We start from the raw sequence: 27,094 nt of genomic DNA, 5'->3' as shown, positions 1-27,094 counted from the left end.
GGGACAGACCTTGAATATGATTTATTCTTAACACTCACTCAAATTCATTAATGGCCAATTTTATATGATATACTCATGAGTGAGCAGCAGTGTCAACATCGCAGCTACAGATGAGGTTTTACCAGAAAGAACAGCACTAAAATGCATAAGGCTCACATTTTAATTATGTTTCATTCGTTTTAAATGTATAAATCATTTATCTGTGACCTCCATAGGCCATAAGTCTATCGTTCAATACCAAAATTATTTTTAATTACAGGATAAGCCACAACATACAGTTACTCAATTGACCTTAATTACCATTCAGTCTTTAATACATTAATTAGGGTCAAATTAATATAACAGCAGACCATCAAAATGACAGCTGTGCTCTCAGACTCGTACTCCATTATTAATGGTGTTTCCTGCCCTCATAGCAAGCTCTGGTATGAACTGGACACTAATTTGATGGTATGGATTTATTTTTTTTCCATAATCTCTTATTATTCTTACTTTTTCCAGGAAAAGAAATGCATTTTTTGATCTGGTGGAAAAGGGAGAATATAACTGGAATGTTAAAAATCATCGGGAAATGTTTAGGTATGTTTATGTTGTTTTCAAAAACAGGTTTGGGTTTATACTAATCTATCCTTAAAGTGCATTAATTTTTTTTTTATTTCTGTTGTTTAGTTGCTTTCGTATCTATTTCTTCGTTAATATGGCTTGTTGTATCTATCTATATATTATATAGTGCCTTTCACATCTACTGTATCTATCTATTATAAAGTGCTTTTCATATCTATCTATCTATTTATCTATCTATCTATCAATCATATAGTGCCTTTCATATCTATCTATCTATCTATCATATAGTGCCTTTCATATCTATCTATCTATCTATCTATCTATTGTGAAGGACAGCCAGGTCCCATGCCCGGCAGGGACGCCCCTGCTACTTATGTTCCGGGGGAGCCGCCATGGGCGGTCCAATACCTCCCCCGGAGCGCTTGGTGGTAGCCTCCCTGGCCGACGGTGACTCCCCAACCGCCCGCAGGGCTCCATGGGAGATGGAGTCCTCCACAGCTTGGTTGGGGCCCGGCGTGGCCGCCAAGGGGAGCTGCCTGCTTCCCACAGCCCGGCTGGACGAGCTTTCAGCCCCACCCGGAAGTGCAATCAGGACCAGGTGGTTAATCACCTGGAACGCTTCCGGGTGGGCTATAAAAGGGCCCAGCCACCACCACTCGGTGAGCCAGAGTTGGGAGGAAGAAGGAGACGAAGCTTGCCTGGAAGGAGTGGTGGAGAATTGTGACTTTGTGCTTTGGGACTGTGTTTGGGACTGTGTTTGGTCTGTGTGGCATGGGGAAGACGTGTCACACAGCTGAAGAAAAAATAAAACCTGTGTGTTTTAGTACACGTTGCCTCTGCGTGATCTGTGCCGGGTCAGGCGCTATATAGCGTCTTTTACACAATCTATCTATCTATCTATCTATCTATCTATCTATCTATCTATCTGTCTGTCTATCTATCATATAGTGCCTTTCATATCTATCTATCTATCATATAGCACCTTTCATATCTATCTATCTATCTAATATATAGCACCTTTCACATCTATCTATCTATCTATCTATCTATCTATCTATCATATAGTGCCGTTCACTTCTATCTATCTATCTATCTTTAATATGTAAAGCACTTTGAGCTACTGTTTGTATGAAAATGTGCTATATAAATAAATGTTGTTGTTGTTGTTGTTGTTATCTATCATATAGTGCCTTTCATATCTATCTATCTATCTATCTATCTAGTATATGTTGTGCCCAGTAGGTGGTGTAATGGCACAGCAATCCCCAAACCAACCTTACAGACACTGTCCCAAGTTCAAACAGGTCCTTTTACTTTACAAAGTACCTTTAACAGATGTCTTTCTTGTCAGCACAGCAAACCCTTTACCTCCGCTCCTCTTGATTCCTCTTAGGCGAGTGTTGTCCAGCTCCTCTCCCGACTCTGACTCACCATGTGAAGACAAAGGCCTTGTTTTCAACCCAACCCAGAAGTATGTCCAGTGTTGAAACCTTGCCTTTGGGAAGCACTTCTGGTTTGGGCAGAAAACTTGAACCTCGCCTACCAATACTCCCCCTGGCGGCCCCCATAAAAACTAACAAGGCAGTTCTAATGGACCACAACCATAAGGAATGCTGCCACCCAACCTGTGAAGGAACAACCTGCACATGGGAGGTAGTCACCCACTACCTCAAAAGTGTGGCCTCCTGACCAGGAAAGAGCCTATTACTTATGCTGTTCAGGATACTATATCCATTTTGTCCATCTTACAGGTTGGCTTCCCAGCTGCATACAAAATTCCCATCCATTATTGCTGGGATGTCTAAACTGGTGCCCCTTTCGTTTGCATCCTTTATGATGTTGACCTCCCAGCCAGATAAGGGATGCTCATCTGTCCATTACTGTATATATATATTTTATATATTGTGGCCTGCAGCTAACTTTCTTGGCTTGCTTCAGCTCCCCAAACATGATGCAGACAGACACAAGTTCTGTGACACACACTGGATTTTACTTTGATGTGAGAAGATCTTACCTAAGCCTTTACAAAGCACAATCCAGCAAATAGCACACAGCGATGCCCTTTTTATTTTCCTCCCTCTTTCTCTTTCTTCTTCTCTGGCTCCACTCCTCCCAGTAAGCTTTTTCTCCTTCCTCCCAACTCCGACTCCTGGAACTTCGGCAGGGGGCTTCTTTTACATAACACCATGGTACGGAAGCTCTTCTGGGCGTGGTGGGATCTCAAAAAATTAGGGCTCTCCAATCCCTGCAGCACCCCGTGGCGACACCCACGATACCCAATAAGGCTGAGTAACAGAAATCCATCTCACATGAAGTCCTGTGGGAATCTGTGGCACTGCAGCAGCCCGGTGGGAGCTACCATCTGGCATTCCAGGGGAGATAATGTGCTATGCATGCTCTCCCCCCAGTCTGTCCAGTATAAAGTCATCCCGGCCGGGCACCAGCCATCTGCCATTATGTATATTCACATATATATGTATATATATATATATATATATATATAAACTGCTCAAAAAAATTAAAGGAACACTTTGAAAACCCATCAGATCTCAATGGGAAAAAGAAATCCTCCTGGATATCTATACTGATATAGACTGGGTAATGTGTTGGGAACGAAAGGATGCCACATCGGTTGATGGAAATGAAAATGATCAACCTACAGAGCCCTCAATTCAAAGACTCCCCAAAAATCAGAGTGAAAAAATTATGTGGCAGGCTAGTCCATTTTGCCAAAATTTAATTGCAGCAACTCCAAATTGTACACAGCACTTTGTATGGCCCCTGTGTTCTTGTATACATGCCTGACAACATCGGTGCATGCTTCTAATGAGATGACAGATGGTGTTGTGGGGATCTCCTCCCAGATCTGGACCAGGGCATCACTGAGCTCCTGGACAGTCTGAGGTGCAACCTGGTGGCATTGGATGGACCAAAACATAATGTCCCAGAGGTGTTCTATTGGATTTAGGTCAGGAAAGTGTGGTGGCCAGTCAATGGTATCAATTCCTTCATCCTCCAGGAACTGCCTGCATACTCTCACCACATGAGGCCAGGAATTGTCGTGCACCAGGAGCCACTGTACCAGCATAGGGTCTGACAATGGGTCCAAGGATTTCATCCTGATACCTAATGGCAGCCAAGGTGCCTTTGTCAAGCCTGTAGCGGTCTGTGTGACCCTCCATGGATATGCCTCCCCAGACAATCATTAACCCACCACCAAACTGCTCATGCTGAATGATGTTACAGGCAGCATAATGTTCTCCATGGCTTCTCCAGACCCTTTCACTTCTGTCACGTGCTCAGGGTGAACCTGCTCTCATCTGTAAAAAGCACAGGGCACCAGTGGTGCATCTGCCAATTCTGGTATTCTATGGCGAATGCCAATCGAGCTGCATGCTGCTGGGCAGTGAGCTCAGGGCCCATTAGAGGACATGGGGCCCTTGGGTCACCCTCATGAAGTCTTTCTGATTTTTTGGTCAGAGACATTCACACCAGTGGCCTGCTGGAGGTCATTTTGTAGGGCTCTGGCAGTGCTCATCCTGTTCCTCCTTGCCCAAAGGAGCAGATACTGGTCCTGCTGATGGGTTATGGACCTTCTATGGCCCTCTCCAGCTCTCCTAGAGTAACTGCTTGTCTCCTAGAATCTCCTCCATGCCCTTGAGACTGTGCAGGAGACACAGCAAACCTTCTGGCAATGACACGTATTGATGTGCCATCCTGGAGAAGTTGGACTACCTGTGCAACCTCTGTAGGGTCCAGGTATCGCCTCATGTGACACCAGTAGTGACACTGACTGTAGCCAAATGCAAAACTAGTGAAGAAACAGTCAGAAAAGATGAGGAGGGAAAAATGTCAGTGGCCTCCACCTGTTAAACCATTCCTGTTTTGGGGGTCATCTCATTGTTGCCCCTCTAGTGCATCTGTTGTTAATTTCATTAACACCACAGCAGCTGAAACTGATTAACAACCCCTCTGCTACTTAACTGACCAGATTAACATCCCATAAGTTTCATTGACTTTATGCTATACTCTGATTAAAAAGTGTTCCTTTAATTCTTTTGAGCAGTATATATTCACATATATATACTGTATATACATATATATATGTATATATATATATATATATACTGTATATATATATGTATATATATATGTATTAATGTATATATGTGTACTGTATATATATATATATATGTGTGTGTGTATGTGTGAAAATTATTACTTGGTAATTACGAGTGCGGCACGGTGGCACAGTGGGAAGCGCTACTGCCTCGTAGTTAGGAGACCCGGGTTTGCTTCCTGGGTCCTCCCTGTGTGGAGTTTGCTTGTTCTCCCTGTGTCTGTGTGGGTTTCCTCCTGGTACTCCGGTTTCCTCCCACAGTCCAAAGACAGGCAGGTTAGGTGTATTGGCGATCCAAAATTGTCCCTAGTGTGTGCTTGGTGTGTACTTGGTGTGTGTGTGCCCTGTGGTGGGCTGGTGCCATGCCTGGGGTTTGTTCCCTGCCTTGCACCCTGTGTTGGCTGAGATTGGTTCCAGCATACCCCTGTGACCCTATAGTTAGGATATAGCGGGTTGGATGATGGATGGATGGATAGACACAACTTAGAAGTCAGTTATTCAATCAGTTATTCTCCAACCCACTATATCCCAACACAGGGTCACGGGGGTCTGCTATAGCCAATCCCAGCCAGCACAGGGCAGAAGGCAGGAAACAAACCCCGGGCAGGGCACCAGCCCACCGTAGGGCACACACACACAAACTCACACTAGGGACAATTTAAAATTGCCAATGCACCTAACCTCTGTGTCTTTGGACTGTGAGAGGAAAACCACACAGGGAGGACCCGGGAAGCGAACCCAGGTCTCCTAACTGCGAGGCAGCAGTTCTCCCGTGCTGCCCCCAACTTAGACGTGTAATTACAGTACATATTAACGTTTTGACAGATACACAGTATGGGGCTAGTCTGACTGAAGGCCACTCACTCATCATAAAGCAGTTTGTCTTATGAACGTTTACCAGGTGTGCGACCGTCTGTGTTCAGAAGTTGGCAGTAATTCTCTCCAACTCTGAGTCTTCCCTGCAAATGCTTTCCTACAGTTGCAGCACACACCATTACTTGCTCGAAGATTTGTTTTAAGGAGCTGTCACTTAGTTATAAGTCTCTGACCTACTTTGGGCTGTTTTATGTGAGTAAGCGTTCATCGTCGCCTCTGTATGATTAGAGTATATGAAATACAGATTGGCACTTTCAATTGTTGCTCTTGTAACCACATAATTAGTAAGTTGCACTTAAATCTGCATTGGCGTTGACAGACTTAAGGCTGTAAAAGAAGGCTCAGCAACTTAGAGGAATGCATTTGAAAGAGTTGTGCTTTCTCGGTTTTGTGACTCAAATGGTCAGACCAGTGTCATGCTGATGCAGATGTGCCAAATGTGTGCCAGCAGCCATTGTAACACAGGCTCTCTGATTTTATTAAAGTGGCTTTACTGTGACACTTGTCGTGACCTGACTTTTTCAAATCAATCAGTCTCTTAGCTTTACCATATAATGCCCAGGTATCTATAAGTACTTTTCACACAAACCTAACAATTTATTCAGCATTTAACAAATTCAATAAAAATCAGATTTGCAAGCATCACAATGCTCCTGTCCCACATTAAAGGCCCTTTCTGGGATTCAAGTACTGTACTATTGAGTAGATAAGAATTACTACAATGTAAGAAAGATAGATAGATAGAAAAGGCACTATATAATGGATAGATAGATAGATAGATAGATAGATAGATAGATAGATAGATAGATAGATAGATGTGAAAGGCACTATATAATAGATAGATAGATAGATAGATAGATAGATAGATAGAAAGGCACAATATAAAAGATAGATAGATAGAAAAAGCACTATATAATAGATAGATAGATAGGAAAGGCACTATATGATAGATAGATAGATAGATAGATGGATAGAAAAAGCACTATATAATAGATAGATAGGAAAGGCACTATATGATAGATAAATAGATAGATAGATAGAAAAAGCACTATATAATAGATAGATAGATAGATAGGAAAGGCACTATATGATAGATAGATAGATAGATAGATAGGAATGGCACTATATGATAGATAGATAGATAGGAAAGGCACTATATGATAGATAGATAGATAGATAGATAGATAGATAGGAATGGCACTATATAATAAATAGATAGATAGATAGATAGATACTTTATTGATGTGGGTAGACACTTGTAGTTCAGTCTACTAAAATTGCCCCTTTAACTTTTACAGACAAACTGAAGTCATTTCATTTAAATATATACATTTTTGCAGAATTCAAAATCACAGGTGTGTGGAACTGGTTTATTGAGTTCTTCATCAGACTATTTAACATTTTACATTTGTGCTTCTGTTGCAGGTCTATGCTGATGACAGCCTGTGATTTAGGAGCAGTCACAAAGCCGTGGGAGATATCAAGGAAGGCAAGTCTCATTTTAACATAGGAGGCCTTTTTGCATTTAATTTCAATAGGTGGGCATCATAACAGCACTGCTGTTTTAGTCTGGGAACACACTGAACTGCCAAAGTGTGTGTCCTTTTCAAACCATGACTGCCCTCTTCTGGAAAACCTCCCACATTACAAAGGGTACATTCTCTTCACCTCCAACCTGAATGAAGTAAGAGCATCAAAAGAGGATATTGGACTTAATACAAAAAAGATGCTTCTTCAGTCCCTTCCTTTGATAAAACACACTGTACAATATGTGCCATTAATTGGGATGGGTATATGCGGTATGTCTGTCAAGTAACTAATAATAATAATAAATGATGGACCTTTATTTCCAGCATGTAATCACACCTGTATATTATTTGGAATCACACCTGACTGCAGTAATTCAAGATCTATTGTTTAGCAAAGCTATAAATATAGAAACACTTGTATAATTTAATTACTAATTAATTTACTAGCAGACTCTGCCCCCTGCTCACTTCACTCGCCAACCTCGGGGCAGGCTCTACACGCTTGCCGCTTCGCGGATCTGCCGCTCACGTATGGGGAAGCGAATGTGCAATTTATACAGATTGTTATTTTCATGGGAATTGTTACATATGCATAATAGACCTAACTATTTTACATTACAGTGAGTAATTAACCATAGTAAAAAAACAGTAAAACGTAATAAATTGAAACAAAATGATGTTTCATGTTGTGTTCGAGATATTCATTGCGTTATACGTTTTCATTCTGTTTGGCTTTGAAATTAACACGCAAATACTTTTTAAACTTACACTTTCACTGTAAAACTTCAGTAAAAACAGTATTTGGAATAAACTTTTCGTTGATATCACATCGAATTTGATTCCGTGTTTGGAGTTACATCGTGACAACGCAACATAAAACTGTCCCTGAGTGAATTTCGTTTCTTTCTCTGTAATAAATAAACCAACTTTTTCGAATGTTTGTCCCTGTGATTTATTAATAGTCATAGCAAAAGCTATTCGAATGGGAAGCTGTAAACGTTTTAACACGAATGGTATATCAAGATTTCCAGTGGTGTCTAATGTTATTCCCTGAAGATGTACTACATGACGTTTCTTGTCGCCTGTTAAAATTTCAGAATTGTTCGACTAATTATCAATACAACTAATCTTGTCCCATTGCATAGCCCATCACTCAGACATAAATTACGCGATAACATTACGATACATCCTTCTTTCTACAGTAATTCGGCCGGTGGAAAACCAGACATTGTTAACGGTTGTCGATATTCTTCGTGATATTGTAAGTTGATGTTTTCATCTTCCGCACCATCACCACCAACTGTTTCAGCAGAGTCTGTTGATACGCATTTAACCGATCTGCTGTGTAAGTGATCGACAATTTTCACGTTAATTCATTTGACTTCATCATTTCTCGGGGCTAGGATTGCCTGTGTACTCATTTCTTCTGTTGATAACCCTTTGGGATGAAATTCTTCAATAAGATTTGGACATAACACATCTTCTTTTATTGGGAACTTAAAGTGAGGAAAACTAAAAATTTATAAGAGCTGAGAGCGCAGGAAATGTGTCTGACAAAAGCATTCACACCAATGAGAGGTGAGAGGACTGCGGGCATGGGCCGTGAACCGGAAATGGTTGAGAGGACGGCAGGACTTGAAGAAATGTCTTGGCAATAGTCTCGTCTCATCTCAAGATTTTCTTTTATAATAGAGAGATACATTACTGAATTATATTACTTTTCCACCTAATTATCAATTCTAGTTCTGCTACCACTGTCTGATTTACCAAGACTATTAATAAAGTCCAAAACTGGACGTGGAGAACAGTAGATGTTGATTTAAGGCTAAGCTGCTTCTCCAATGGCCAGTTCTGTGACATTCTCAAGGATGAACATCAGCAGGGAGGTGTTAGTTTGTGACCCCTTTAAGACTTCAGATGCCATTTACTAGGAAGCGGTGCTCTAACATGCATGACCCAATACACATTCCACATCACGGGGGCGAAGGTAACACACAGACCTGTGTGGACAAGACTCACCTTCATAGGTTATGTGCCTACAGCCCATTACTAAAATGTCAAAAATGCCTGGTATCGTAACTTTTCTTTAAAGATTATTTGTAATTCACTTTTTAAGTAGTGTTTCACTTGTGTGAAGAATGGGTAGCTCAGCTAGTAAAGTAATGAACATTTTTGATGAGGTGGTACAACTAATCTTGAAATCCTTTGTTTCTTCTCTCTTTGCAGGTTGCAGAACTAGTCACCAGTGAGTTCTTCGAACAGGGAGATAGAGAACGGTCGGAACTGAAGCTGACGCCTTCTGTTAGTTCAAATCACTTCCTCTGTGAATATCTTGACTTCACTGTGCATATCTAAATCCATTGTGGCCATTTTATGTTGTCATTCATGGCAGTGTTCCCAGTATGTGGTCTAGTTTTGGTTCCATTCCTCTATTACACTGCACAGGTCTTCTCTTGATAATTAATACATGAAGATCATAGTGGTTAGCCCTAACAGTCCTTGGTTCATAATCTGCCCGGGTCCATCTCTATGGAGATTGCACAATGTCTCTGGGTGAAATGTCCCCATTACTCTGGTTTCCTCAATCAACATACCGCAGATTTGGTTAAGTGGTGACTCCAGATTGGTCCTGCATAAAATGAATGTAGGTTTTTGTGTTTGAGTGCAATGAGCAGGTTCTCGAGGTTCATTCCCATTTTATATTTGAAGCTTCCTAGATTGGGATAAGTAGGTTTAGAAAATGAAGGGGTGATTCTCACATTTCAGGTGAGGTGGTAAAATGACTGACACCTCTCTTGGAGCCTGGCTCATTTCACAGCCCTCTGCACTGTAAAAAAAAAAAAAGTGTTAAAACTACTTAAAAAAAAATAAGGCAACAAATTACAAGTAATATTTTTGAGTGTATTTAATATACTGCACTATTCAGTAAACTTAACTTATTAATTTACTCAAATTTACCTAAAATAGATAAGTTTGATTAAATATAAGTAGTGGCAAAATATTTTTATTTAACTCCGATTTTCATTTGAATTACTCAAAAAAAAAAAGAGTAATAATGCAACGCTGGACAGTAATGACTGTATAGGATGGTCCAGATCTAATTATGCAATTTTCATCATGCTATGACTTATTCAGTTTATTACATAGAAAATCACCCGAAAAATCCCAGACCATCGAAAAGTGTGCGAACTGACGACATGGAGAATCGTCTTCGCGCCGAACTGGAATCGTCCCCACATAAATCAAAGTCATTAATACGATCTGGATTCGCATAATTAGATCTGGACCACCCTGTATAACAAATAAATGCTAAAATTCCATATACAGTATCTTTATTTATTTGTATATATACAGTGTGAAGGACAGCCGGGTCCTATGCACGGCAGGGATGCCCCTGCTGCTTATGTTCCAGGAGAGCCACCTTGGGCACTCCAGTACCTCCCCCGGGACGCTTGGTGGCAGCCTCCCTGGCCGACGGTGATTCCCCAACCGCACGCAGGGCTCCATGGGAGATGGAGTCCTCCACAGCTTGGTTGGAGCCCGGGGTGGCCGCTAGGGGGGGCTGTCTGCTTCCCACAGCCCGGCTGGACGAGTCTTCAGCCCCACCCGGAAGTGCAATTAGGATCAGGTGGTGGGCTATAAAAGGGCCCAGCCACCACCACTCAGTGAGCCAGAGTTGGGAGGAAGGAGACGTAGCTTGTCTGGGAGGAGTGGTGGAGAATTGTGGTGTTTGTGAGTTTTGTGCTTGGGACTGTGTATTGCCTGTGGGTCACGGGGAAGACGTGTGCCCACGCGGGAAGAAAAAAATAAAGCCTATGTGTTTTATACACGTGCCTCTGCGTGGTCTGTGCCGGGATGGGTGCTATATAGCGCCTTTTACATCAGATAGTCACAACAATGGAGTTATATTTTCAAAGGCATCAAGAACACGGGGACACAGTTGGAAACTTGTTTGGGGTAAATTTCGCACAAACATTTGGAAGTTTTTCTTTACCCAAAGAACGATAGACACTTGGAATAAGCGACCAAGTAGTGTGGTAGACAGTAAGATTTTAGGGACTTTCAAAACTCGACTTGATGTTTTCTTGAAGGAAACAAGTGGATAGGACTGGCGAGCATTGTTGGGCTGAATGGCCTGTTCACGTCTAGAGTGTTCTAATGTTCTAAACATTTGAAAATTAAGTCAAATGTCTGAGGATAATTTTTACTGAATTACTGACATTCAAATGTCAATGCAAATGTTCCTTTTTTTTTTTTTTTAAACTTACACAAAAAGTGTATCTCAGTATAAGTAATGTCCCAGGGATGAGAGGTAAACGGGAAAGAAACGGAGAGAGTGAAAGAGTGAGGCAGATGCCGCTCTTCAAACACGTCCTGCATTTACTCCAGCATATCCACTTAAATGAATGGCCGCCTTTTCCACTGCTTTTCAGTATGCGATAGCGAAAATCCTGAAATAAAATAGAACGTAGGAAATCAAACATCGCTAAATCAATCATAGTGTTAAAAAATTAACCAGAAAATACATTACCTATGCAGAACGCTAATTAAATAAGAGGTCAAATAATATACTGTAACAGTTAGGCAAACGTCTTTTTATGTTGTTTACAGGCCGTAGTTTAGGACAAACATCATATCATTCTCAAACTTATCACAAAGTGTCATTTTCTTTTTCTGTGTAAAATAAAAGTTTTAAACAATAAAAAATATATATGAACATACGTAACTATCCGAGAAATGTGCTTGCTTTTTAAAGCAAACCAACGAGGTAGGTTGTTAGAAAGACGCTACCTTGCTCGCCATGCTTCCCACATGAAGGGAAAGGTTTTGTGAAAATAACAACTGCTTACGTCTGTAACTATATGAAATGAAATACTAGTTTTTCATTACGGAATTAATATGCTTTATACTTACAGTACACCTTCGTAGTAAAATGGCTCTTATTATGGATAAACGTTACAGATGAATGCGTTGTTGTAAAGACCAAGAAATCGATGTGAGAGGAAGTGCCGTGTCATTAAATTTAACTTAACTTAAATGTGTTCAATTCACAGTATAGTTGTTTTACTTAGAATAAGTTATAAAAAGGGCGGCACGGTGGCGCAGTGGGTAGCGCTGCCACCTCACAGTTAGGGGACCTGGGTTTGCTTCCCGGGTCCTCCCTGTGTGGAGTTTGCATGTTCTCCCCGTGTCTACTTGGGTTTCCTCCCACAGTCCAAAGACATGCAGGTTAGGTGAATTGGCAATCCTAAATTGTCCCGTGTGTGCCCTGTGGTGGGCTGGCACCCTGCCTGGGGTTTGTTTCCTGCCTTGCACCCTGTTTTGGCTGGGATTTGCTCCAGCAGACCCCCGTGACCCTGTAGTTAGGATGTAGCGGGTTGGATAATGGATGGATGGATGATTTTACTTTTGGGCAGCACAGTGGCGAAGTGGGTAGCGCTGCCACCTCACAGTTAAGGGACCTGGGTTCGCTTCCCAGGTCCTCCCTGCGTGGAGTTTGCACGTTCTCCCCATGTCTGCGTGGGTTTCCTCCCACAGTCCAAAGACATGCAGGTTAGGTGGATTGGAGATCCTAAATTGTCCCGTGTGTGTGTGTGCCCTGTGGTGGGCTGGCACCCTGCCTGGGGTTTGTTTCCTGCCTTGCACCCTGTTTTGGCTGGGATTTGCTCCAGCAGACCCCCGTGACCCTGTAGTTAGGATGTAGCGGGTTGGATGATGGATGGATGATTTTACTTTTGGGCAGCACGGTGGCGAAGTGGGTAGCGCTGCCACCTCACAGTTAAGGGACCTGGGTTCGCTTCCCAGGTCCTCCCTGCGTGGAGTTTGCATGTTCTCCCCGTGTCTGCTTGGGTTTCCTCCCACAGTCCAAAGACATGCAGGTAAGGTGCAGTGGCGATCCTAAATTGTCCCTAGTGTGTGTGTGCCCTGCAGTAGGCTGGCGCCCTGCCCAGGGTTTGTTTCCTGCCTTGCACCCTGTGTTGACTGGGATTGGTTCCAGCAGACCCCCGTGACCCTGTAGTTAGGATATAGCGGGTTGGATAATGGATGGATGGAAGTTATAAAAAATGTTTACATTTTAAAAAAAATAATAAGTTAACGTTATTCTTAATTGTTTTATTGAATTAGAATTAAATAATCAATAAAAAGGGTAAACCCCATTTTTATTAATTAAAGTAATGATTATTTTGCGTACAGTTAGCTATTTTTTGTTATTACTTTTCTCACATGCAAGATTTCTTTTTTACAGTGTGTGTGCAGTTTACGTCTTCTTCTTTACTGCCCCTGCGAACACCCCACCACAGGGCATGAGCATGTGCTCTGTGATGGGGTGGCATCACACCCAAGTCTGCTTTTCACCTTTGATCTCCTGCTGCTTAGATGATCACCATGATCCTGAGTTTACTGTGTAAGTTGTTAGCGTGAAAGGATGAAGAACGGATTATTTTATCTTAAAAAATGCCCCTGAACCCTGGGTGATTTGCCAGTTGCTGGTGCACCTTCTTGGTGGAGTTTCCATCTTCTCCTTATGTTTCCTTCCAAAGCTCAAAACAGCGACGTGTGGTGAGGTTCATGGCTGGTGAGGCACTGAGTCAGATTTACAAATATATGAACCCAAAAGAGTAGCCTCTTCACTATTCAGATGGCAGCCAGCCTGCACACTGACTACTGGTTATGTTTCATATCTCATCAGCATTCTTTACACACACATAGCTAAAGCGTATATTTGAATAAGAAATTACATTTATAACGGCGAGAGAGAAGGAGAGCGGAGAGAGCGCATTTGGTCCTCACCCTACATGTGCCCTAAATTTGCCATTGCAATTCCACAATTCATACTCGTTCAATACAAATGAAAGTACAGAGTGGCGTAACAAAAAAAAAAAACAGATTTCAATTTTGGCCTTAATTGAAATATTTAGTTGTCTTTAAAAGCTTTTAATTCTGATGCTTTAATCAATTTCAATACAGACTGTTCAACACAAGGATAACAAGAAAAACAAAAGAATATTTTATTTAAAGTCAAAATTAACTTTTTAAATATTGGATTGTTTTTTTTCTTAGTCTGATCCCATTTTTGTATAAAATTGAAAAACTTTTATGCTCTTACCTTTATTTGTAAATGAAGTCTGTGCACCTATCCTTCTGCATAAAAATCTCTGTCACTTTCCTGTAAAAGTCCTCCTTATTTTCCTTTATTTTTAAAAGTGTTAATCTTCCATTTTGGCAGTCAGTCGGAGCAAAAAATAAAAATAAACGGACCGCTGCAGTGCACTTGACTTTCTGATATTGGTAACTTATTGGCGGGCGGCACAGTGGCGCAGTGGGTAGCGCTGCTGCCTCGCAATAAGGAGTCCTGGGTTCGCTTCCCAGGTCCTCCCTGCGTGGAGTTTGCACGTTCTCCCCATGTCTGCGTGGGTTTCCTCCCACAGTCCAAAGACATGCAGGTTAGGTGGATTGGCGATCCTAAATTGTCCCGTTTGTGTGTGTGCCCTGTGGTGGGCTGGCACCCTGCCTGGGGTTTGTTTCCTGCCTTGCACCCTGTTTTGGCTGGGATTTGCTCCAGCAGACCCCCGTGACCCTGTAGTTAGGATGTAGCGGGTTGGATGATGGATGGATGATTTTACTTTTGGGCAGCACAGTGGCGAAGTGGGTAGCGCTGCCACCTCACAGTTAAGGGACCTGGGTTCGCTTCCCAGGTCCTCCCTGCGTGGAGTTTGCATGTTCTCCCCGTGTCTGCTTGGGTTTCCTCCCACAGTCCAAAGACATGCAGGTTAGCTGCATTGGTGATCCTAAATTGTCCCGTGTGTGTGTGTGCCCCGTGGTGGGCTGCGTTAACCGGATATACAATTTAAAGAGATTGTTATTTTCATGGGAATTGTTACATATGCATTATTTTCACTTTTACTTTAAAACTTTAGTATAAACAATATTTAGAATTAACTTTTCTTCAAGATCATATTGAATTTTGATTCCGTGTTTGGACATACATCATGACAATGCAACATATAACTGCCCGTGAGTGAATATCATTTCTTTGTCTCTAATAAATAAACCGACTTTTTCTATTGTTTGTCCATGCTCTTTCTTCTTTGCTTTGTCATTGATGTGTCATCTAGAACATTTTAAATTATTGTCCTGATAAAATGTCTAAGAGCTGAGAGTGCAGGAAGTGTGTCTGCCAAAAGCATTCACACGACTGAGGTTAGATTCAGGTTAGATTGAGGTTTCTCCAGCCTTTGGAGTTTTTTTTTGTTTTTTCTGTCCACCCTGGCCATCGGACCTTACTCTTATTCTATGTTAATTAATGTTGACTTATGTTTATTTTTTATTGTGTCTTCTATTTTTCTATTCATTTTGTAAAGCACTTTGAGCTACATTTTTTTTGTATGAATATGTGCTATAGAAATAAATGTTGATTGATTGATTGATAGATGACCGTGGTCTCGTTTGAAAATAGTTGTAAGTATTGCGTGACTTGAAAGAATCTCATTTTAAAAGTCCCACGGGAGTTCGTACCGCGCCAGCGTTTTTGGGATCTTTTAATTCTCGCTGGCAACACGATCTACAAGTCTCTGACTTAAAGTTTAAATCCGAACAATATACTCAATCTCGTTTCGCTGTTCCGTTATTTCACCGAGTAATAATTTCTGTTTGTTGGTGCTAATACGATCTTTACTATCCTGTTTTTGCGACTTTCGAATTTTCGTACTTCTATTATCTCTAACCTGCTCTGTATGTGTATCACGCCAACGTTTTTGAATTCTCTACGACGTTCTACCTTGTCATCTACTCTTTTTTCTTTATTTCCGGCCACAGGCATGGTTAAATCTCTTTCTCGCGGGATGTATAAGTGTCTCTCCGAGAAAATCACATGTTGTCTCCTTCCAAGATTTTTTTTTTTACAATAGAGAGAAACCAAACCCTGGGGGGGGTGAAAGGTTTATTGTGGAGGGACAAGTGCTGAAGTAGCAGGCACAGCTGGTGTTCTTTTAAAAATGGCTGACTCTCATAATATTGTTATTCTGTTCGAAAATGGCATATCTATGCTTGTAATCTCAAGACATTGATCAGTGCTCAATAACCTGTCCCAATGGTGTGTCTCTCTCTGGTAGTGGTGATGGGCATCACAGCCATGAAATGCTGCTTCTTGGTGCCACAGAGGTGGGTAAGTTTAGGTGTCTCAGATCCTTTGTTAAAGGAGGTTCAGTGCACAGAGAGATGAATAGAATGATGGACTTGGGCAGATGGAATCAGACTGAGTGATCTTTCACTACTGACCTCCATAGTCCCAATATTTCAAAGTGTGTTTTTATGTATGGTATGGTTGTGTATTAAAGTGTGAAATTGGTTTTGTGTTTCAGGCCATTTTTGATCGCAACAGAAAAGATGAACTGCCCACACTGCAACTAGAATGGATTGACAGCATTTGCACTCCACTGTACAAGGTAAGCCTCATTGCCATTCCTGTTTCTTTAACATTTATTTCATAAAGTTTGTGGATGTATTTGTCCAGAAAGACTGAACTGCTGCTCGTGTTGTGACGGCGTCCCCATCCAGTGTAAATAACACGAGGGCAGCAGAGTCCTTGCCGAGTCTTATGGAGTGTCAGGCTTCAGTAAACGGGTCTGCTCCCCACCAAAACTGTTCTGTCAGCTCTTTCCTATTAAACTATTCTGAATAGCCTCCGGCTCACTTGGACTTATACAGTGCCGGAAAAACATATTCAATCCCTGTTATAATCAGTTTGTTATAATATTAAGTTTAATGTCACTGTCTCTATGCACACAGTTATGGATTCATTCATACAGGCAGACCAAGTATGGTACACAGGGACTAGGCTGCATTTAGAAACCATTAGCCTAGCAGTTTGGAGAATGGGACAAACTGCAGTTGTGCTATTCTTGTTGGAGGTGGGGTTTGAGCTTTTACTGTCCTTGTTTGGAGACCAGAGTGGGACATTGTACTATTCCTGAGATGAAACTGAATCCTTACTTTCCTTGTTTGGAGACCGGAGAAGGCCCTGCACGTGGAGAAGACAGTATAAATACATGGAACAAGCAGTCAAACCCTTTGAAGCTGTCCGGCGGAAGATTATGTCATCCGTCCGGAAAATCCTTTCAGTGTGCTGACGAAAGATGGCAGACTGCGTAGATCAAGACTCCCACACCTTGATAGAGTCTGTCATAAGCTTCCCGTCTGTAACCTCATAAAACCGTCAGTAAACTTAGCTAAAGTATATCTTTTTCTCTCATGTGATTTTTGTACCGCCGTAATCATGATGGGAGGGATATCGCCTTTTCTGTTATATTTCTATATTTTTCGGTTACTTAACATGCCTCCATTTCAAAAGAACACATTTCCGGAGAGCTAATACCTCCTAAGGAAACAAAATTGGCGTAGTCGGCAGGATTGTGGCTAAATTAATACCCGTATCATATTTATAATATAATATATATAAAGAATATGCTTCTAATGACAAAATGAGGGGTTTCGGTCAAATAAATATTCAATATATGTATTGGGTGGTTGCGCGCACAGTCATGAACGCCCATTACTGAGTTATACTGCCTTAAAATGCCTGACCCTAATTGGAATAGGGATATTAATTAATCCCTTCAAAATACAAGAGGTGGTCTTGTAAAATAGGCCACAGTGCATGGGGCTTGAAAGAAAACCGACACCTGTCGGCGACTCGTGGTAGCATTTGCTAAACTATGGTATGCAAGTGGACTTTTAAGTTCAAAGCATAATTATAAATGTGGGAATACACAATGAAACTAAACTGGACAAACTAAATTGAAAACAACAGTTTTAAACTTATAGCACAAGACTGCTTGTCCAGAATAAAATGAAACGGCACCCGCGTGGACAACACAGATTAATTAACTGCAGTACAAAGTCCAAAAGCTGCCTGAACAGTAAATGCCATGTTGGGGAACACTGTAAATATTTAAATAAAGTACATCGCTAGCCATTAGAAAACAATATGTAAAAGCTATAAAGAACGGCGCGTTATTTTTTAGAGTTGAGGCAGGCAGACAGACATGCAGGCAATGCACTCACCTTGCCGTTTGACGAATAATCCAGGGGAGCTGAAAAACTTAAAGATGAAAATAGTAGTTTTCACATTTTATTGTACTACATGGATTTGTTTTGGCCTTTTGACAGACAAGTACTCTTTAACGTCAAAGTGTAAACAGGTCACTGCAAACTGGTCTAAATAAATTACAAATTTAAAACACAAAATAATTGATGGCATAAGTATTCAGACCCCTGCAGCTTCAGGTTAGTGCGCATTAGGCAGCAGGGCTGTTCTTAGCAGTTTGGGGGTCCTATGCGCTTCATAAATGTGCAGGCCGTGAATGGCGGACCCTACCCCCTTCCCCCTCGAGCTCAGGAAGGTGTTCTAATAAAACGATCCATGCTGTACAATGGTTTATCCAGACTGAGCAATCGGTCTTTATACATTCCCAGTCCCACGGCCACGCCCGCCGATTCCCTGCCTGCTGCCCCCTGCTCCTACCCTTCCCCACCGAATTCGACTCAGAACGATAAAATTTAGGATGAGGAGGGTATCGTGACACACGACATGAGGGACTGGCACAGACGGCTGCAGTGCCAGGGGCATGACAGGGGCCCCAGGCCCACAGCCCGACAACAAAAAAAAAATTGTAAGTCAGGTCAGGGCCCTACGCAGATGCATAGTTTGCGTATGCCTAAGAACGTCCCTGTAGTCAGCCATTGATTCCGTGTGCACAGGCCACCATTAGCTTTGCAGCAACAACAACAATATTTATGTCTAGAGCACATTGTCATACAAATGATGTCACTCAAAGTGCTTTACAGGATGAAGAAAAAGAAAAAAGACAAAATCTAAAAATAAAATTAGGCAATACTAATTAACATAGAATAAAGTAAGGTCCGATGGCAAGGGAGGGCAGAAAAAAAACTCCAGACGGCTGGAGAAAAAAACAAAATCTGCATGGGTTCTCAGGCCACGAGACCACCCAGCCCCACTAGGCATTCTACCTGACATCAATGCTCTCAGTCAGTCCTCAGGGTTTTCAGGCTTCAAGAGGAAGGATTAGACGATGAGGGTCATGTGGACTTCTGGCCTTCAATCCAACCCAGCAGGTGGTGGGGACACAGATCAGCAGCACAGAAAACCGGAAAAAGAACAACAGAGAAAGTAGGGGTTTGTACAGATTGTGGAGCCACCATGAGTGATAATGATAATTAAATGCATATGCAGAATATCAGGGTTACACTAAAATGAAGCTCTGAGAAAGCCATGTTACTTTAATGAGTTTTTATCAGTTTTTTAAAGTGCTCCACCATATTAGCCTGCTGAATTTCTATTGGTCTGCTATTCCAGATTTGAGGTGCATAACAGCAGAAGGCCACCTCACCACTTGTTTTAAGTTTATCTCTTGGAAATCTAATCAGACACTAAGGTTACGGTTTGGAGTGCAAGGTGACAGACATTCTGAGAAAGAGGATGGCACAGATAATTGAAGGCTTTGTAAACCATCAGCAGGATTTTAAAGTCAGTTCTGAATGGCACCGGTAACCAGTGTAGTGACGCTAAGACTGGTGTGATGTGCTCGGATTTTCTTTTCCTAGTTAAGATTCTGGCAGCTCCATTCTGCACTCGTTGCAATCGATTGATGTCTTTTTTGGGAGTTCCTGAGAGGAGTGCGTTACAGTAATCTAGTCGACTGAAAACAAAAGTGTGAACTCATTTCTCAGCATCTTCCAAAGTTGTAAAAGATCTAACTTTTGATATATTAAGTGGAAAAAATGCAGTCCTAGTGATCTGATTAATATGTGATTTAAAATTCTGGTACGAGTCAATAACTACCCCTAAGTTCTTTACCTCCGTCTTGACTTTTAATCCTATTGAATCAAATTAATTTCTAATAACCTCATTATATCCATTATTGCCAGTCAGTTTTCTCCTTATTCAGTTTGAGAAAATTACTACTCATCCACTCAGAAACACAAGTAAGACATTGTGGTCAGTGAATCAAGAGAGTCGGGGTCATCAGGTGCTTTTGATAAATACAGTTGTGTGTCGTCAGTATAGCTGTGGTAGCTCACGTTGTGCCCTGAGATAATCGCACATGCAGTTCTACCCTCAGTCTTCTTTGCAGAAGTGCACAAGCGCTGTCAGGTGTTGTGGCGATTGTGAGTGAACAGCCATCTTCAACTCCAGTCACAAATTCTCTTTTGGATTGAGATCTGCACTCGGACCCGGCCACTCTGAGACATTAATGTTGTCATTTTGAAGACATGTCTGTGTAGCTTTGGCTTTGTGCTTGGGGTCATTGTCTTGATAAAAAACAAATTTACTCCCAATTGTTCTAAGCATCGTTTTCTGTTAATAAGTGTCAAAAAAGCCAAATTAAATTCACTGTGATTCCATGTTGTGTAACAGTAAAATGTGAAAACTACCAGTGAGATGGAAACTTTCCATTGACGCTGTAAGCCTTGATTGCTGCCCTTCCGTTCTTTATAAGTCATCAACTTCCTTATAGAAAATTAGAACACACTAGACAAGAACAGGCCATTCAGCCCAACAAATCTGGCCAGTCCTGTCCACTTGTTTCCTCCAAGAAAACTTCAAGTCGAGTTTTGAAAGTCCCTAACATCTTACTGTCCACCACACTACCTGGTCGCTTATTCGAAGTGTCTATCGTTCTTTGTGTAAAGAAAAACTTCCTAATGTTTGTGTGAAATTTCCCCTTCACAAGTTTCCAACTGTGTCCCCGTGTTCTTGATGACCTCATTTTAAAGTCACCGTCTCGATCCACTGGACTCATTCCCTTCATCATTTTAAACACTTCACTCAGGTCTCCTCTTCATCTCTATGAAGGCTCAGCTCTTTTCATCTTTCCTCATAACTCATCTCCTGTAGTCCCTGAATCAGCCTAGTCGCTCTTCTCTGGACCTTTTCTAGCGCTGCTAATTACAATAATTACTAATTATTGTATGATAATTAACTCTTTCAGGGCTAATTATTTTTTCATTTTTCTCCCAGGTCTGAATATTGTTCCCCAAAACTAACTAACATTAAACATTAGCTTTCTAAGATCATCTGTAACACGGCTTACATACTTACTACATACCTGTTTGTCTAACCATTTATATTCTGAAAGGCACTTCCCAGAAAGGAAACAGCTACCTGCCTTTCGTTTTTGATTTTCAGATCACTTGCATCAAAATCAGAGTTTGATAAGTCCGTCTGACATAGCAATAATATGCATAAAGCAAAAAAAAAAATTAATAATGCCCAAAGAGTATTTTGCTTTGCACAATCGCTTTGCTTTTTTGTTCGGCATCAATGCCATTCTAGATGTTGTTCACTCTACGCTCCTCATACACACACACACACAGGGATTCAATGTCAAGTCAATGAGTCTAACAGTCCTCCTAGCAAAGGTGGTCCACCGTAACGTGGTGGCGAGTTTTGTCGACGTCTACAGCTGATTACTACCCTCTACCCCTGGATGCTAACTAAAGTCAACATCCAACCTCGAGCCCTGCTGTTGACAAAAGATGACATTAGCCCTAAAAGTGTTAATTATAAATTTACATTACCGGTCAAATGTTTTAGACCACCTCAGTTTTTCTTCAGATTTAATCAGTTGAAATGCAATGAATGACCTAAAAAGTTGAAAAGCTAACCAGGAAACTGCTAATTCAAAGTTTAGGTTAGCAGAAACTGAAAAAATGGAAATTTCAGAATATTACAAATGTACCCTCTTCAAGGAATAACGATTAGGTTACAACCCTCACGTGTTCTGCAGCCATTTTGCGACAATTTGCACAGGTGTCCCAACTGAGGTACTATCCATCCATCCATCCATTATTCAACCCACTATATCCTAAATACAGGGTCACGGGGAGCCAATCCCAGCCAACACAGGGCACAAGGCAGGGTGCCAGCCCACCGCAGGGCACACACACACTAGGGCCAATTTAGAATCGCCAGTGCACCTAACCTGTATGTCTTTGGACTGTGGGAGGAAACCCACACAGACACGGGGAGAACATGCAAACTCCACGCAGGGAGGACCCGGGAAGCGAACCCAGGTCTCCATATTGCGAGGCAGCAGCGCTACCCACTGTGCCACAGTGCCGCCCCTAATTTGTACTATGTAAACATAAAAAGGTGAAAGCAATTGAATAAAAGTGTGCCCTTGTGCTGCGGTGGGTTGGCACCCTGCCCGGGATTGGTTCCTACCTTGTGCCCTGTGTTGGCTGGGATTGGCTCCAGCAGACCCCCGTGACCCTGTATTCGGATTCAGCGGATTAGAAAATGGATGGATGTGCCCTTGTGGTGTATATAGCGCCTTTCACAGGTCCTTTATCTCCCTAAGGGCACTTTAACAAAAACTATGTAATTAAATTTGTGCAACGTGAATATAGAAAGGTCTGAGGAGCTGGATAAAAGTGTGGCCTCATAGTTTATATAGCGCCTTTCACAGATCCTTCTGCCTCTCAAATGGACTTTAGAGTTAATGTACAATTGATTCTTTATTTGTACTATGTGAACATAAAAAGGTCAAAGCAATTGAATAAAAGTGTGCCCTTGTGGTTTATATAGCGCCTTTCACAGGTCCTCCATCTCCAAAGGGCACTTCAACAAGAACTATACAATTGTTACTTAATTTGTACTATCCATCCATTATCCAACCCGCTAAATCCTAACTACAGGGTCACGGGGGTCTGCTGGAGCCAATCCCAGCTAACACAGGGTGCAAGGCAGGAAACATACCCTGGGTAGGGCACCAGACCATTGCAGGGCACACACACCAAGCACACACTAGGGACAATTTAGAATCGCCAATGCACCAAACCTGGGGAGAACATGCAAACTCCACACAGGGAGAACCTGGGAAGTGAACCCGGGTCTCCTAACTGTGAGGCAGCAGTGCTACCCACTGAGCCACCATGCCGCCCTCCGAAGTACTACTTGGACAATATTCCAGTGATAATGACAAGAAAAAGGCAATTAATCAGTGAAATGTGACCGAAGATTATTACCCTTAGAAGTGTAGACCTTTCATTTAGAGAAACTGCAAACAAAAATCCAAGTGTCAGTGAGTCCAGTGGTGTCAATCCAAAGGCAACTGGAAACTGGAAGAAACTCTGATAGGACGAGATCTGACAGAACCAAAGTCACCAGCCAATCAGAAGACACATTAAACCAGCTTGAGTGATCACAGACGCCTGACAGCACAACAGCTTCAGCACAACTTGACAGTGCAGGTCAAAAAAAGCAAACGTCAATCTCGACTGTGAAGAGGAGACTTTGTGCTGTAGGTTTGGCAGGGAGAGTGGCAGTCAGAAAGCCATTCCTTAAAGGACAAAATAGGGCCTTGAAATACCAGCTGTGGACTCTTTGGACTGTGGGAGGAAACCCACGCAGACACGGGGAGAACATGCAGACTCCACGCAGGGAGGACCCGGGAAGCAAACCCAGGTCTCCTAACTGTGAGGCAGCAGCGCCACCGTGCTACCCTCATATTAGTTAATCTCAATACAAATTACATTTTTAAAATATTTTTTTATTGATTTTTAAAGTTTATCCTGTTTCACTACTCCGCGGGCAGAGCCGCGGGGGTTAGAGTTTGAATCCCAGCCTAGTCTCCTTGTGGAGTTGTCATTTGTAGATCAGATGAACTGTAAAAACTAATCTGGTTTGGCATGGCTGAGTGTATGAATATATATATATGTGTGTGTGTGTGTGATGCCCTGTGATAGAGTGGCATAACATTGTCTAATATGGCCCGGATTATAAGACTTTATTAGGCAGGTGTAACGAATGAATTACCAATATTAGGGCCACCTGTTTTGATTATCCATCCATCCATCCATTATCCTACCCACTATATCCTAACACAGGGTCACGGGGGTCTGCTGGAGCCAATCCCAGCCAGCACAGGGTGCAAGGCAGGAACAAATCCCTGGGCGGGATGCCAGCCCACCATAGGGCACTGTTTTTATAATCCCTTATGTAACTGAAGTTAAAGAGTTTTAGGGAGTAATGGAGAATAGTCAGGCAACCATCCTGGAAGAGGTGCCAGTCCATAGCAGATGTATTATCATAATTTTAGGTATGTCGTCATCCATTCATTCAGCCTCCATTTTTTTCATTATTCATTTCTTTAATTTAGGGTCATAGGGAGGTAGAGCTTATCTTGGCAATGATGGGCACCAGACAATCAACCCTCCTGGAAGAGTACCAGTCTGTGGCTTATTTATGTGTGTGTGTTGGTATTAGTATATTATCACTGATATGCCACTCTTGTGCTTATTTAATTCATGGCCTTTACGGTGCTAAACGTAGCCTGATTAAATGTGTGAGACTTGTAGATTCCTTGAGATTCCGTCCCCGTTTCTGCCAATGAGTCAGGACTTTTAGGACTGAGCGTCTCAATTATAATATTTACTCTTAATGAGCGTTCATGTCTGTCACCCTCTGAAACAACTGGCTTTAAACTTGTTTTTTTTTTTTTTCATATATGTATATATAAATGATTTTAAAAATCTTTTCTATAAAGATGATCCTCTTAGGTGTATTTTGTGTTTTTCCACAGAGGTTTTGTAACTGAAAAGACGCTATGAATGCTCAGGAAGTGTGGCAGAATTTCTGCCAAGGTTGGCGGGTTTAAAGAGCTGGCCTTGGCTGGGTTTGTAAAGGTTTCACGTCAACTTGTGTTTTTCATCCGTGGGTGGATGAGAGTCAAAAGGATCTGGCGCTTCCAAGCTTCAGCTCTGCACAGAATACTAATGCGCCCTTACATAATGGCAGCGGGACTTCGGCCCCTGGATCTGCTGCACTTCCGATAGGCAGGCATTCTGTTGTGCAGAAATAAAGGACTACAAAGGCAACGGGCCATTCATGTCTGCACGGCTCATCGGTTTTCAGTTACAAAATCAATAGCTTATAGTTTGAAAAGAAATATTAATTTCCTGTGGAAATGAATGCCGGTGACGTTTAAAAAGATGGCATCTCCAGATCAGGCTACTTTCAGGTGTTTAATGTTTTCTATTCTTGTTGGTTTGTCATTTCTGTCAAGAGGCTTTGCAAGGCCACAATCCACCCTGAAGGTCCTACAGTGGCCATGTTTAAATACACCTCACAATTGCAAAAAAAAAGGATAAAACTCCTGGTGAGGCCATTTGACACGTAGGTAACGACTCTGATTAGATCATTTAGGTCACCAGAAATGAGGTTGTGAACGGGGTCCAAAGATTTCTTATTTAATTCTTTGCACTGGCGTGGAGAGCAGTGGTATGTCGACGCCGTAACCACACTGGCCACCATTTAACTTTCCTTCAGAGGTAAATGTCAAAGGGATGTTAACCCACTGTTTTATCTTGGTAGAGTAACACACAGTGCATCTGGAAAGTATTCACAGCGCATCACTTTTTCCACATTTTGTTATGTTACAGCCTTATTCCAAAATGGATTAAATTAATTTTTTTCCTCAGAATTCTACACACAACACCCCATAATGACAACGTGAAAAAAGTTTACTTGAGGTTTTTGCAAATTTATTAAAAATAAAAAACTGAGAAATCCCATGTACATAAGTATTCACAGCCTTTGCTCAATACAATTCCAGCCTCAAGTCTTTTTGAATCTGATGCCACAAGCTTGGCACACCTATCCTTGGCCAGTTTCGCCAATTCCTCTTTGCGGCACCTTTCAAGCTCCATCAGGTTGGATGGGAAGCGTCGGTGCACAGCCATTTTAAGATCTCTCCAGAGATGTTCAATCGGATTCAAGTCTGGGCTCTGGCTGGGCCACTCAAGGACATTCACAGAGTTGTCCTGAAGCCACTCCTTTGATATCTTGGCTGTGTGCTTAGGGTCGTTGTCCTGCTGAAAGATGAACCGTTGCCCCAGTCTGAGGTCAAGAGCGCTCTGGAGCAGGTTTTCATCCAGGATGTCTCTGTACATTGCTGCAGTCATCTTTCCCTTTATTCTGACTAGTCTCCCAGTTCCTGATGCTGCCACCACCATGCTTCACTGTAAGGATGGTATTGGCCTGGTGATGAGCGGTACCTGGTTTCCTCCAAACGTGACTCCTGGCATTCACACCAAAGAGTTCACTCTTTGTCTCATCAGATCAGAGAATTTTGTTTCTCATGGTCTGAGAGTCCTTCAGGTGTCTTTTATAAACTCCAGGCGGGCTGCCATGTGCCTTTTACTAAGGAGTGGCTTCCGTCTGGCCAGACTACCACACAGGCCTGGTTGGTGGATTACTGCAGAGATGCTTGTCCTTCTGGAATGTTCTCCTCTCTCCACAGAAGACCTCTGGAGCTCTGACAGAGTGACCATCGGGTTCTTGGTCACCTCCCTGACTAAGGCCCTTCTCCCCCGATCACTCAGTTTAGATGGCCGGCCAGCTCTAGGAAGAGTCCTGGTGGTTTCGAACTTCTTCCACTTACGGATGATGGAGGCCACTGTGCTCATTGGGACCTTCAAAGCAGCAGAAATTTTTCTGTAACCTTCCCCAGATTTGTGCCTCGAGACAATCCTATCTCGGAGGTCCACAGACAATTCCTTTGACTTCATGCTTGGTTTGTGTTCTGACATGAACTGTCAACTGTGGGACCTTCTATAGACAGATGTGTGCCAAATCATGTCACATCAACTGAATTTACCACAGGTGGACTCCAATGAAGCTGCAGAAACATCTCCAGGATGATCAGGGGAAACAGGATGCACCTGAGCTCAATTTGGAGCTTCATGGCAGAGGCTGTGAATACTTATGGACATGTGCTTTCTCAGTTTTTTTATTTTTGATAAATTTGTAAAAATCTCAAGTAAACTTTTTTCACGTTGTCATTATGGGGTGTTGTGTGTATAATTCTGAGGAAAAAAATTAACTTAATCCATTTTGTAATAAGGCTGTAACATACCAAAATGTAGGAAAAGTGATGCACTGTGAATACTTTCCAGATGCACTGTGTATATTGCTCTACTT

At 42.1% G+C, this 27,094-nt stretch overlaps 1 protein-coding gene across 1 annotated transcript in view; it reads left to right on the top strand.

Moving 5' to 3' along the window:
* pde11a (phosphodiesterase 11a) overlaps window positions 1-27,094 on the top strand; it is a 401,879-nt gene that overhangs the window by 347,741 nt on the left and 27,044 nt on the right. Inside the window, exons 16-19 of the mRNA XM_039757714.1 lie at window positions 502-579; window positions 6,986-7,049; window positions 9,316-9,390; window positions 16,452-16,535. Of these exons, the coding sequence (XP_039613648.1) occupies window positions 502-579; window positions 6,986-7,049; window positions 9,316-9,390; window positions 16,452-16,535 (301 nt within the window). The remainder of the gene's footprint in view (window positions 1-501; window positions 580-6,985; window positions 7,050-9,315; window positions 9,391-16,451; window positions 16,536-27,094) is intronic.

The sequence above is a fragment of the Polypterus senegalus genome, chromosome 6, assembly GCF_016835505.1.
Source record: "Polypterus senegalus isolate Bchr_013 chromosome 6, ASM1683550v1, whole genome shotgun sequence".
Taxonomy (NCBI): Eukaryota; Metazoa; Chordata; class Cladistia; order Polypteriformes; family Polypteridae; genus Polypterus; species Polypterus senegalus.
This window is presented reverse-complemented; position numbering and strand designations above follow the sequence as displayed.